Genomic DNA, 13488 nt, shown 5'->3' on the forward strand with positions numbered 1-13488 from the left:
GGTCTGAGTTCAGAGTAACTTCCTAGAAGCCAGCAGAGTTTCTTCAATTTTCAGGCTGTCTCAAACTTATTATTTCAGCACAATTATGGCCTTTTCCTCATAATGATTTGAAGTGGTGGCATGTAGATTTCAAGTGTCCACTGACCTTTCCTAATTTTCTCTTTTTGTTTTAAAGTATATTCGGTGCTGTTCGAACTGGTGCTTATATGCTGTACATTTTGATGACCAAAGGCCTGAAACAGTCAGTGTGTGACCAGAGTTTTTACATTGGACCTGTCAGCAAATTCTGGGCATATGCATTTGTGCTAAGCAAAGCACCCGAACTAGGTGAGTACCCTCTCTCTCTTTCTCTCATATGCATTTGTGTATTTTTAGAGAAGAAATGTCCGTGCAGGAAGCACAGGAAGGGTCTCATCACTGTCAAAATCCCATTTAAGTCTCAGAAAAACTGAGGAAGCATAACCAGCCCCAAACTACATGTTTTAGCACAGGAATAAACTGCAGTGATTATACACAGCAGGGAAGTCAAGAAGTAAAAGCAATCTGGTCCATATCTTTTCCTGAACTACTTGCAGGCAAATAGGAGTGGCATAATCGGCAGTCACACACCCCGTGGCTACAGAAGTGGAGGGTGGGCTATAGCAGCTGTATCAGCAAGAAGCTTTGAGTCAGGCTCTGCCTCCATTCTGCAGCTTTTGTTCTTTAATACACATCTAAGTGTACAATTATGAGCAGTAAGGTGCTTACTCCCTAGACTATGAAAGCTGTGGCTGCTTCCTCCAAGTAGAAACCCATTTCCCATAATATCCCTAGCTTTTCCAGTCTTGATTTTCATACACTTATCTCTCCAGCAGTTTCTTGATAAGGATACTTACGATATCCATGTGAAAGCCAACTGGAAAGTCAGGCTTCACGTGTTCTCATCCATGGCTGATTAGTGTAAGAATGGGTTGTTTTAATGGAAAGGAGCAGCCCTCCAGCTTTCATTTCAGAGGATGCCCTTATTAGACCCCAAAGGACTGCAGCTCTCACTGTGTTCAGGTATACAGCAAAAATGAGACTTTACCTTTCAGCAGGAAATTTAATTCAGTAAATTAGAGGACAGCAGTTCATCAGCATTAAAACTAGAATGAGACAGACACCAGTTGCCTTGCTGTGTCAGAATCCCTGGGTTTCCTGATGCTTTAATTGCTGCAAACCCACAGAAATGTAGTTGTTGAAAATGGGGGACATCAGCTAGAACTGCACAGCAACAATACATTAAACATATGATTGCTTATTAAAATATGAGTCAACATCTTGCAGTTAATGAAGTGACCAGCAGTGTTATGGTTTATTATAGACCTTGTGAAGACAGTGCAGTTTTGCTTCCATCCATGACTAATACTCAGGACTTAGATTTCCTGGGATACTTACACATCAAACTAAGTCCCCAGGGTCAAATCTCGGGGATCCTTTTGGAAACACTGTGTGTATATGGAAAACATGTAGCATACATAAATACCCATATATCTAAATGAGATGCTCATTGCAATCATGAGAAGCAGACGGAAGAAAAAAAGCAAGAAAGAGGAATAATACTTACTTTTCTACAATAGTAAGATTGATTTGCAGAAAAGGGATGTGTGTTTCAACATAACCCAAATTTCTTTCTGAAAGCATTCAGTATGGTAGGTTTCATATGCAAGAGCTTTTTTGTGTATTACCTCCAAAGGCTTTACAAATTTTAACTATGTTCAGTTTCAAATGTAGACATTTGAATCAGAGGACACTGACCTTCTTCCTCTAGGTTTTCTGCTCTCTGTCAAGCTGCATTTCTCTTCCAGTCACAGTATATAATATAATACAATGGGCAGTCTCACAGTAAGAGACAGTACACATACAGCCACCTACCTCACCCCGGACTTTTGTGGATAATGTTTGCAGCAAAGGGCTACCAAATAAACCTATGGAGTTTTCAGATGGGGTTATCCATACAGGAAAATGTAGATGCATTGGTTTGCTAAAGATTGCAGATTGCATAGAGATTAAGGGCCAAACTGGCTCTCAGACAGGCTCTCAGATCTGGAGCTGAGGTGGATTTCATGCTCTAAAGTAGTGTATACTCCAGCAACAGCAAAGGGAAGAGGGCACTGCGTTAATTATGGAATTGTTTGATATGTTTCTCATTTCCTCCCCTTTTTTTTTTTTTTTTTTGTGTGTGTGTGTGTGTTTTGTTTTCATTACAGGTGATACAATATTCATTATTCTTAGGAAGCAGAAGCTCATCTTCTTACACTGGTACCATCACATTACTGTGTTACTTTACTCTTGGTACTCCTACAAGGACATGGTGGCTGGCGGTGGCTGGTTCATGACCATGAACTACGGAGTACACGCCGTCATGTACTCGTACTATGCCTTGAGGGCTGCTGGCTTCAGGGTCTCGCGCAAGTTTGCCATGTTCATCACCCTGTCGCAGATCACTCAGATGTTGATCGGTTGCGTGATCAATTACCTGGTCTTCTCCTGGATGCAGCAGGGCCAGTGCCATTCCCACGTGCAGAACATCATCTGGTCCTCTCTCATGTACCTCAGCTACTTTGTGCTCTTCTGCCATTTTTTCTTTGAGGCCTATATCGGCAAAACCAGAAAAGAAAGGAAGGTTGACTAGTGGTAGAAACGAGAAGCCATAGCTCAGGGTCATCAAGAAAAACAAAATTATAAGACAAAAAAGGCACAAGGAAACCCATATATGTATGGTGCAGCTAAAACTTGGCAGCTTAGGGAAAGTTAGCATGGTTTAACCCAGTAAGTTTATGATCCTATCATGGTGAGGACTCACTGAATTCTACTCTATCTCAAAGGACTGCTGATGAAAGACAACTTCCTTCTTGTACCTCTCTGCTCTAGAAAAGAAGGAGAAAAGAAGAGAAAAATCGAGAAAAAGAAAGAAAAAAAGAGAAGAAAAGAGAAATGGAATAATGATAAGGGGGGAGAAAAAAGTACATTAAATAAGCAGTGTGTTTCCCCAAGGTGGAGGAGAGACTTTTATTAAAAAAAAATAAAAAAGGTTCCTAAATCCTTTCTAATAATGTCTCTGCATTAAACAAATAAAAAGGCAGAGGTGACAAAAAAACCCGATCTGTCTATAATAACAACAAGATTGCAGAATTAAAATCTTTTCCATAGAAGGCTAATACCTTTAGCCAAAATGAAGCCCAAAAAGATGTTTCCTGCATGGAAACTGGCTGAACTCCACACTGTGGTTATGTATGGAAATGAGAAGAGATTGATTTCTCTGCTTATGTACTCTGCCAGGAGAACAGATCTGGGACACAGAGTGACCTCCCTTAGAAGGCAGAAAAGAGCAGTATTTTTACAAGAGTTTAATGTGAAAAGATGCACTACATATCTCAGAGAGTGCATTTTCCAAGTGCATTTTTCAGTTAAAGGCAAGGAATTTCTGCAGCAGGATAAGTCATAGAGGGTTAAATCAATCAATATTTGCTAAATTACCAGGGGCTAATAGTGGAGGGATGTTCAGAAAGGAGAGGGAGACAACTCCCCTCACGAGATTTTTAGGAATTATCCATTACTCTTAATTTAGCCCACAGCAACACCGAATTAAATGGGGAAAATCGGGAGAAATCACAGTTAGCGAGAAGAGAGTGATTTATCTGCCCACTGTTTTCAGAACAGAGCCCTGTGGTACAATCTGGATTCTGTGCTTTTGCAGACACAAGGATGCCTGCCTGAGTTGGGAGAGGTGGCAGGACTGTGCGACATTGGGTATCACTGTGCTTCTGCATCTGCCTCCTGGGCAGTGCAAAGATGTTCAAAGTGCCCTCCTCTGGTCATGTGGAGATACTACTACGAAACATACCTGGAATAGGTTTTTCTTGAGATTTGTGTAGAAAAAAATAGTCTAAATTTTGCTGCAACAGCTTGACTCTAAAGTCCAGAGAGAGTTATCTTTTGTTAAGTAAATATATCTCTGCAGAATCTGTACTGTAACATCAGACTGACCGCTTAAGAAGACACTCTTTCTTCTCTGAAGTCAGCTACAGATATAAGGAGAAATGTATTTCACTCTGAACCTTAGAGAGTTAGTTGAGAACAGCCATATTCTTTCAAAGACAAGTAGATTGCATTATCTGTGATATTCCAGTCCTTACAAAGCCAAATAAAATGTGTAAAAGTTCCTAGTATTTCAAAGATGCAAGTATGTAAACTTGATGTTAAATGTGTTAATGTAGTATTCTAAATTGTAACAGCTAGGTAGTTTAACTAAACAATTAGAAGAACTAGGTCAACAAAATAGGGACTGTTGTTCTGCATAGAATATACACACACCTATAACTACACCCATATACACATTCTGTGAATTGTCAACAAGAAAAACAGCCCAGTGGCAGAGAATCACATTTCCTGGCTAATGCAAAAGATTGTCATTATCTTTCTTGCTTTAATTTGAGATTGTACAGTACAAAGGGTTTTTTTTCAATTATGATTTTTAGCTTTAATTGTGCTGTCATTCATGAAACAGAGCTGCTTTAGTATCCTGTTAAGAGATGACAAGGGCTTTCTGTGTCTCATTATATACAAAAGAAAAACAAATAAAGTTACATTCCATATTATGTGAATGGTCTTACAAATCAAAGGCCTTTTCAGGCTCAAATCGTAATTATAACAAGCAGAAAATGAGTTTACATTTGTGTTATTTAAGTTATTGATGTGCTGACATTATTTTATGGTACAAAACATTGCAAAATGTGATATGCAGTAATGAAGCTATGATATTCATTAATAGGACTACTGTATACGTGGAAATATTAGACAAAACCAATTAAATGTGTAAACCATTTTGTTATACAGCTTGGGAGTAGATAATTATAATGCTGAATAAGCCTTTTTCCTCATGTTTAATTTTGCCCTGGCTAAAAAGCAGGTTAAGAAGACTGGTGAAGAGGGGAAAAGGCAAAATTATAGTTAACTGCAATTAGCTGATAAAGCGTTAGTAGAAGCCCACCATTGTGCCATTTAGAGCCTCAGTCCCATGTGTCTTAAGTCTCTCAGACAGAGCAAGAGGGGCTGGAATTGGTCCAGTGTCTGGAGCTGAAGCTGGAGCAGACCTCTTGGACTCTCTGAAGTCAGTGGAGGCTTAGCTATGCTTTGAACAGAGCCAGTGTGCCTGACTGCCTTTATCTGAGCAGAGGGGAAGGAGCTCTGCATATCTCCTGCGAATTTAAGGCTTATGGCTCATGACTCAAAACCCTTTTTGATGGCAAGTGACATCACATCATGGCAAGGACTTGCGGCCCAACCTTAACACAGGGATGAAACAGAGTTGCAAACAACAATCTACCCTGTTTCATACTCAGTTTTCCTTAATTGCATAGGATTAAACCCCCACATTTCTAGGTCCTGGATGGCAATGCTGGCAATGCCAACACTGATTTCAACAGAGCAAGAAATTCACCTGCTCTTTCCCCATCTCCCAAAGCCCTCATGGGTACCTCTGCACCGTTCCCAGCATCTGCTCCTCACCATGCCACTGCCCTCCCAGACAAGGCTGGCTGTGGGAGAGGCAGCTTTCCTGCTGCCTGGGAAGCAGCTGCAGTGCAGTCACCAGCCCGAGTGACCTCCTCAGCAGGCAGTGCAGATGCACCCCTGGTGTGCAGGGGAAGCTGAGCACCAAATGTGGGGGGCATCCTGGCAAGTGACTGGGCTGCAGACAAGCGCGCTTGTAGGGATGTGGCAGCAATATCAGACATGTAAGGTACAGCGACAAATTGGGGAACATTTGTTGTCACACTGGGAACTGACTGTGACACTGCCATTTGCTTCAGGGAATTGTAACATCACACAGGCATTTAAACAGGTCCTATGGCCCTACTGTACCATTGGGCTTTTCCTCTGAGGTTTTCCACTGGAGCCAAATGGGCTTACTGGCATTAAAGAATTTGACAAAAAGACAAAAACAGCTGACACCGTTTTTCTTGCTTTTCTTCCCCTGAAACATACATGCATAATTTTTAGACATTACGTTTAATCTACTTGCATATACTTAAACACTGAGCTTGTCAACCCTAATGTAATGACACGTCAACAGTACTCCTGCTGTTCCAACCTTTGAGCCACAAGATACAAACAGAGCTAATTGGGTCCTACTTATTTCCCCTGGCTTGAGTCTTGGAGTCATATATTCAGATTTTTCTGTCCAGTACCAGAACTCTTTTTTCCCTAATTATTTTAAAGAAGCCTGTAATTCTATTGCATTCACACATGCCATGGGGAACTCAAATTTATATAAATTTACCAAGGATTATAGGACCTGTGACAGCCGTGAGAGAAGCTAGAAATGCTGTTATGGGATCCACTGTTAAAGTCAGGAAAGTTCCACTGGTGATGAGGCCACTCTTCCAGGGTCAACGTCTGTGTTTTATGTTTTGATGCATTAATCCAATGTACTGAAATAAAACTAGAAAGGTCGATATGGGTTTATGCTTAGGTAGCTGCCAGCAGAATTTGGCTCTTCCTCAAAACTACTTCTGTGTAGTGAACACTTAAAGGAAAATATTTTAAACTAGTTAGTGAAAGAACAAAAGCTTGGATAATTCTGTAGCCTCCTTAAATTGTGCCTGTGATGAGAAGGAAACCCCTTGTTCTTACAGACCTTCTGTAACTCAGAGTCACAAATTATTTATGTCTGGGCTCACCAATAACACCCAACTAGGAGCAGCTGGCTCCAAAAGAGACCTCTCACCAGCATCTCACAGTAAAATGATGCAAGTTTTACTTGCAAGATAAGGGCTGAAGTGTGCAAGAGGAATTGCTCAAAAGAGTCAGGCAAGGTAGCAGGAATAAAATACTGGGCACAAGTTGCAGGAGAGACACAGAGGGAGATCTATTCCATTTCCCAGGACAAAGAATTTCCAGGGTGAAAGCTCACGCCTTTCCAAGATAAGGAAAGGCAATGTGGAAGGAGGGGGGCTGCACAGTGCCAGGTGCTCAGGATGGGGTGGCTGGTGGAATAAAGCTTCCATGTAGGGGTCCTTCCTGCAGAAGTTAATTAGGCCGTTGCTCCCTGAGTGCAAAGGTGGGTCTGTGGATTTTTTTGGAGGAACATCCATGGTCTGATAGCTTGTTCAAGTCCTGGGTGTATTTTATTTTTTTTTCTCCTGAAAATAAAAACTTGGGACATTTTAGTTGATAACAGTGGTACCTCAGGGTTCAGGCAACATTCAGGTGGTTTCAGGCAACAAAGAGCATAAGAGACCAATTATTGTGACCATGAAACAGCAGCCTTTGTAAGCAGTGCCAGATATAATGCAGTAGTGCTGTAATTTCTCTAGTAGTCGTAGCCTGTCGTGTACTTCCAAAGCAGAAGTATAACATCTTTGTGCAGAAACCATAAACACAGACATAAAGTAATGAAGATGGCTTTGATCAAGGAAGAAATCAAAGCCAATTTCAGACCATGCTGCATAAGTTCAGGACTTGTTCCAACACCTGCTTAAAATGAGATTGTTGGTGAGATGTCCAATGACTTCAGGTAGCTTTGCTTCAGCCCACTGGAGCCCAGTTGCAGAGGGTGATGTAAGACCTAAATTTCCTTTTTGCTTAGTGGTGACATGAACCATCTGGGGCATTACTCAACTCTGACGTGGGTCTTCAGTCATATTTTCCAGCCTAGCATCAGTGAGCCTTGTACAAGGGAAGAATTGTAACTCAGTATTGTCAGTGGGTTTCCACTGTTTTATTTCAATACATTTTCCATTCCATTTATTTTATTAAAAGCAAACTAAAGGACAAGTCCCTGATCCTGCTATCATGAACGCTCCATTGCAGCCAGTGCACCATACACAGGCTTTTGCTTACAGGGGTAAAGGCAGGACCAGGGTCTTGTTACTGACTTAATTTCTAGCAGAGCAAACACCACAGGGTAGGATTTGATTTCTTAAATTGAATCAACTGTACCAACACAAATAAGATTGGATCTGCACATTAACTTGACAGCTAAGGGGAACCAGGGCCCTCCCCAGGACATCATAATATAAAATGCTGCATGAAGAGGGGTTAGAGTGTATTTCCCAATGGGTATAAAATAATACTTCCCTGAAACAGTGACCTTCCTAAGAAATCTCCCTTCTGTCCAGTCCTGGACAGCTTCAAACAGGCCTGTCTGCTGAAAAAATGCAGCTCTGATTGACTTATCTGCTTTCTCAAAAGGGCCACTACATGCTTTAGGCTTTTTGGAGCCTTAAAGCTCAAGCTAGATTTATATTCAGAAAAAGAAAAACAACCTTAATATGTGTATAATAACTAGAAGAGAGTAGTATGATAAATATCTTTATTTTACCATTTTCAAATGGCTATTTCATTACATAAAAGGAAGTTTTTATTTTTATTTTTGGGGGTATATTGATATTCCAAATAAATTTTAACTTTTGGTTCAAAATAAAATCTGTCTCTGTGTCTTATTAATCTGTAACATCCATTCTTTCTCTCTACTGCCACCAAAGCCATCTATTGAAAAAGAGAAGCGGTTCTCCAGATACGAGACTACAGCATGACTACTGTGTCACTTCCCAGCAGATCTCTACCAAGTTCACATTTTTGTGCACCACACAGAAGTATCACATGGGTTTTTTTTCTTTTTGTGTACATCACATGCATCCGTGTGATGAGAGTGCATATCATACAGGTGCTTAAATGTCCTGACTGTACATGCTTACATTTTGGAAATCCTAATCTTTGCATCTGTGGTAAAAAACAGAATCTCTGTCCACCATCTGCGCAGGGAGACCATGAGAACAGAGCAGCACTTGCCAGTGAGCCCTGCCAGCACTGTGCTGTCGCTGCCATACCGATGGCCCTGACTGCTCTGCAGCGCCTCTCACCAGCCATTTTCTGCATAATTCTGTGCCTATTGTTCCCTGAACATCCCACTTACCCGTCCTCTGCCGGCAGCACGGCTTGTGCAGACAAGCAGCCCTGCTGAGCGATGGACACAGCCAGCCCCGCTCTGCACAGCAAGAGCTGTTCATGGCTGGTTTTGCTCTTACTCTTTTGGAGTTAAGCTAAAGCAGGCTATAAAGGAAAAGCTTTGTTGCCCTAGATACACAAATCAGTGAAGTGACTTGACATCTATTGCAGGACTAATCAAAATCTGAGGCAAGATCCAAAGGGAAAATGTTTGGGCTGCATCATCACCCTGCTGAACCCTGACTACTCCCTGCTGGCTTCCAGCCCCACAACAGCTTTCTGAGCAAAGACAGCAGAAGCTGGAGGCAGAGGGAGGAGGGTGGAGTGGGAAGCCCACAGCGGGGACACGTGAGGATGTGAGAGACCCTGGTGACCTTCCTGAGGACTGACTTGGGAATCAGCCCAAGGAGCAATCTGAAAATGAAACAGCAAGAGGAGGGGATTGCACATATGGGTTGGGAAGTGCTGCCTACCATCTTCAGTATTATCACAGGGAGAGTGAAAGAATGAATGATGTAGCAAAGCAGACAGTGTTTCCAAGGTAGGTGCAACTCAATAACTGGTTCAATAACCAAGCAGAAAAAACCAGGATGTACGCAGTATAGAATTGTTTCAGGCTTGTGGCAGAAACTACATTTTCTTTCGTCCAGCTCTCTATGGTTCTGACAGGTACCTGTGACACTGTGTATGCCCCCAAGCACAAAAGTCAACTCTTCTTTCTGGTTTCTTCTGTCAAGCTGCTGTGGCTTGCTGTGAGCTTGTGCTTGGAAGTCCCCAGCAGAATTAGTCATCCTGGCATCCCACTAAACATGGGCTGCTGCTTACCCAGAAAAATGATATTGGGATGAAAGAAATTGTGTCATGCTTGTCCTTCAGCGCTGAGTGGACATGCAGGTGTCCATCACCACGTGGCTCTGGCTCTAGCTCTAGCTCTGTTTATTGCCATCCCAGCATGAAGAAACATTCTCCTAAGCTGAGCACATGCAGGAACCCAGCCACAGTGGAGGGGAGCCGTGGAGCTGTAGCTGATGCTCTCCTGCCAGCTTGTGCAGGGAATAGTGCGGAGTTTGTCCGTTACGACCTCCAGCAGCTGAAGCGCCGGCTAGCGCTGCTTTGTGAGGCCACAGCCGCCATGTGAGCGGGCACTCCGGGCTTGCGGAGTGTCCCGGTGTGGATAAGCAGCTTTGGTAGCTTCACCCTGAGAGGAAGCGAAGGGAAGAGAGAAGGACACTTTGCCTGCGAAACTGAGAACCTTTATTCCTCCATGCGTGGTCTGAGTGAATAGCACTCAGTTCGTTGTTGAGGCAAAATGGTCCCGGACAAAACATTGCATCAGATTAAATAGGGGATGGGCAGACAGGGTGGAAACCTGCCTCGCCCTATGGGGTTAAACCGAGGTAGGGTTTCACAACCCATGGTGATATAACAGAGGTGGGTACAGCATTTTGGGACAAATAGAAATGCAAAGGTGAGGTGATTGACACAGAACTTTCATGAAGAAGGAGGGAGTGGTTACAAGGTTGACACCCCAACAAGGAGTGACAACCCCTGACTGACAGACCCATGTAAGGAGAAACCCTGGGAGGAGTGAGAAGATTGACAGGTGACTGTGAATCTGTGCAACAGGAAATCTTGGCGTAAACAACCTGTATCAAACCACTGTGAGGGAGAATAGGGGTACAAGGAACACGTCTAACTAACATTAATAAAATCCCTGACTAAACCAACCCAACCTACAATACAATAGGGTACAGCCCCACCTTCAGCCATGCTCTGTCCCTCATGCACAGCGACTGCCTCGAAGACAAAGCTGAAGCACTTCACAAAGTTCTCATTAAGTTCATGCAAACAAACAGATTCTACAGGGATGCTGGACTTGGCCAAGAAGTTTCTTGAGTCTTTGCCACATTGCTTATTGTCAAAATACTGAATAAACATTCTTCATTCATTCTCCTCTAAGTAGCTTGGTGACCTCTTTGCTCCCTCAGAGTGATGTGCCCACAAAATCCCTACCAGAAACCCCCACATAAACGCCTTCAGCTGTGCCTGCTCCGCCACCTTCCAGCCCTTTGGAGGCCTGAGAACTTGTCAGCAGCAAACCCTTTCTGCTGCTCTGTCAGAAGCTCACCAGAGAGGGCTTAAAAGGGGCTTATTTATAATGACTTTCACGGCAATGGAGCAGGCTCTGTAGCCTAAATTACTGATCTGGGGGAGACAGATTAAGCCATATTAATTCTGCTGGGCACAGTGCTCTGTCTTGCCTCTCATCTACACTGCTCTTCACATTTCCTCTCTCCTTTACACAGCCCCAGGCCCCACTCCTTCAAGGATTTTGGCAGTCTGACTGTTCAGCCCAGGATGAAATCCATTGCTTTGTGTAACAGAGGAGGACTTTTCTGTTCACCTGCTTCAGTCCCCATCCCACTGTTGCCAGCTGCAGTTTGCAATTCAATGCTCAAATCCTTTTTGCTGCTGTGGTCACTGTAATTCTTCATGCATCACATCTCAGCTGCTGCCCCCAGCACGGCTGGCACCTGCACAGGGTGGGTGATGAAGAAAATCTAACCACAGAAATGGAAGGAGGTAAAGTTACAATAAAGGAAACAGTAATAGAAAATACCAGTTTTTGAACATTAGAATAATTTGCTTTTGATGAAAGGACCTTAAAGGTCACATGTAAAGGATTTTTTTTGGGGTCAGTGTTTTTTCCTTTAAAATTTTACTAGAAATGCCAAGGATCTGAGGTTTGTTCAATGCAATGCTGGCACTTGGATACAAATGGTGCCACTGGAACTGCTAAGAGCATTTAAATCCTTTTTCCTAAGTATTTGTTAGAGAGACAGCAAAATACAGTTAACAAAGACTTTGCTGTTCACCTCTTCTGCTTTCTCACTACAGCTTTTCTTTCAAAGTGGCTTTATCTGTATAAGATAAGCTGAGCCCTCAGAGGCTGAGGAGCATTAAGGGTATCTGTTGTAGGACAGGTAAGATCATGGCTATTTGGGGGAGTACTGTCTGCTTGGGAATGTTTTTTCTGTTCTGTAATGGAGTCTTTGTCTAGGGAGATAAAAGCTGTTCAGGCCTGTTATCACTTAAGAGGGGTAACACTCATCACTTATGCATTTCATGATGACAACTCTGTACCATTTCAGTATTTAATTCACAGCTATTGATGTCCATAGAGTTTTAGGCTGGAAGGATGTTAAATCACTTCAAGGATGTTAAATCACTTCAAGCATATCTCATGAAACTCTTGCTTCAGGTGGAGTTTTTGCAAGCCCCAAGCAGACATGAACTCCTTGGTCCCACATGGCAATCAGCATGATGCAGGCATCGGGTTTGAACCCACAAACAGAAGCTGGAGAGAGCATCTGCAGGTGTGCTGGGCCTGTGAGAAACACCCATCTCGGGGAGTCCCTGGCCCTGTCTGTGGGCAGTAAGTCTCCCACAGAGGGGGTGCCAGTGCTCCCAGGGAGCTTGGAGACGGTCTAGTCAGCCTTGGACCACGGGCTGACCACAAGAGGTGATCTGTGGGCTACTCTTGCAGGGGTTTCTGCCCCTTGGCTTGCCCCAGGCAGCTGCTGTTTTAGGTTGGCAGGAGAGGACCTTGGCCCAGCCATGCAGAGTGCCTGGAGCTAGTAGATGCAGTCTGGGGATGTGTGGCTGTTAATGAAAATCATACAAGGATAGAGCTAATAACTTCACATGGCTAATTTAAAACAGAAAATGACAAAACATACAGGAAACTTGGCTTCTGAAAAACATCTGCTGGTTTTAGCTGATGGAACATTCAAGAGAAAACTGGGGAAAATCTAGACTCTAGCTTAACACTTTGGTCTTATCTGAGGTCCTCTCTGAACTTCCACCCTGCTTTTGCGGACAGCCCTGTCAGTACAAAACCATCCAGTGCAATACATCATGTGGGCCAGGAGAAAAATTTGCATGAGTTAAAGAGTTTTAAGTATGAACTACACCCAGGGAACAATATTTCAGAATATCTGCTCCTATGCAATATATATCTCTTCGAGAGAACACTTTTGAGCTGCTATTTTCCCTGCTTTATCCCAGACTTCTTTGAATTAAATCAGGACACCTGTTCCTTCAAGCAAAAGAAGAACACAAGAAATGAGATGTGGCAGCTGGCCAGGATCATTGCATGCATGTATAATGTTGGTGACTTGTATGGATCTGCATCCAGAGGCTGGGAACACCGGGCTTGCTCAGTGTGGGGAAGCCACGCAGAAATCCCAAATAGACAACTGCCATGGACTTACACAGCCTTGGCACTGGGTTGCTCTCTTCCATGCAGCTGTAAGCACTTTTGACCTCCCTTCACTAAATTGTCCATCCTTGGTTCTGTGGGAGGTGGTGGGCAACACGCAGCAGCTCCCTGCCACTCGGGGGCTGCTCACTTCTTGCACATCCTTGACAAAATACTTCTTACTCCCTGCTCTGCCACCCCATGGTGTGGCCTCAGTCTGTAAATGAGGCAAGGGCTTTTTTCTGAGCAAAGGAAAT

At 43.2% G+C, this 13488-nt stretch overlaps 1 protein-coding gene across 1 annotated transcript in view; it reads left to right on the forward strand.

The window, feature by feature from the left end:
* Positions 1-4619, forward strand: part of ELOVL6 (ELOVL fatty acid elongase 6) — an 84859-nt gene extending 80240 nt beyond the window's left edge. Inside the window, exons 3-4 of the mRNA XM_068187401.1 lie at positions 176-327; positions 2229-4619. Of these exons, the coding sequence (XP_068043502.1) occupies positions 176-327; positions 2229-2653 (577 nt within the window). The 3' untranslated portion in view covers positions 2654-4619. The remainder of the gene's footprint in view (positions 1-175; positions 328-2228) is intronic.
* Positions 4620-13488: the final 8869 nt, after the last annotated feature.

This window comes from Anomalospiza imberbis, chromosome 4, assembly GCF_031753505.1.
Source record: "Anomalospiza imberbis isolate Cuckoo-Finch-1a 21T00152 chromosome 4, ASM3175350v1, whole genome shotgun sequence".
Classification (NCBI taxonomy): Eukaryota; Metazoa; Chordata; class Aves; order Passeriformes; family Viduidae; genus Anomalospiza; species Anomalospiza imberbis.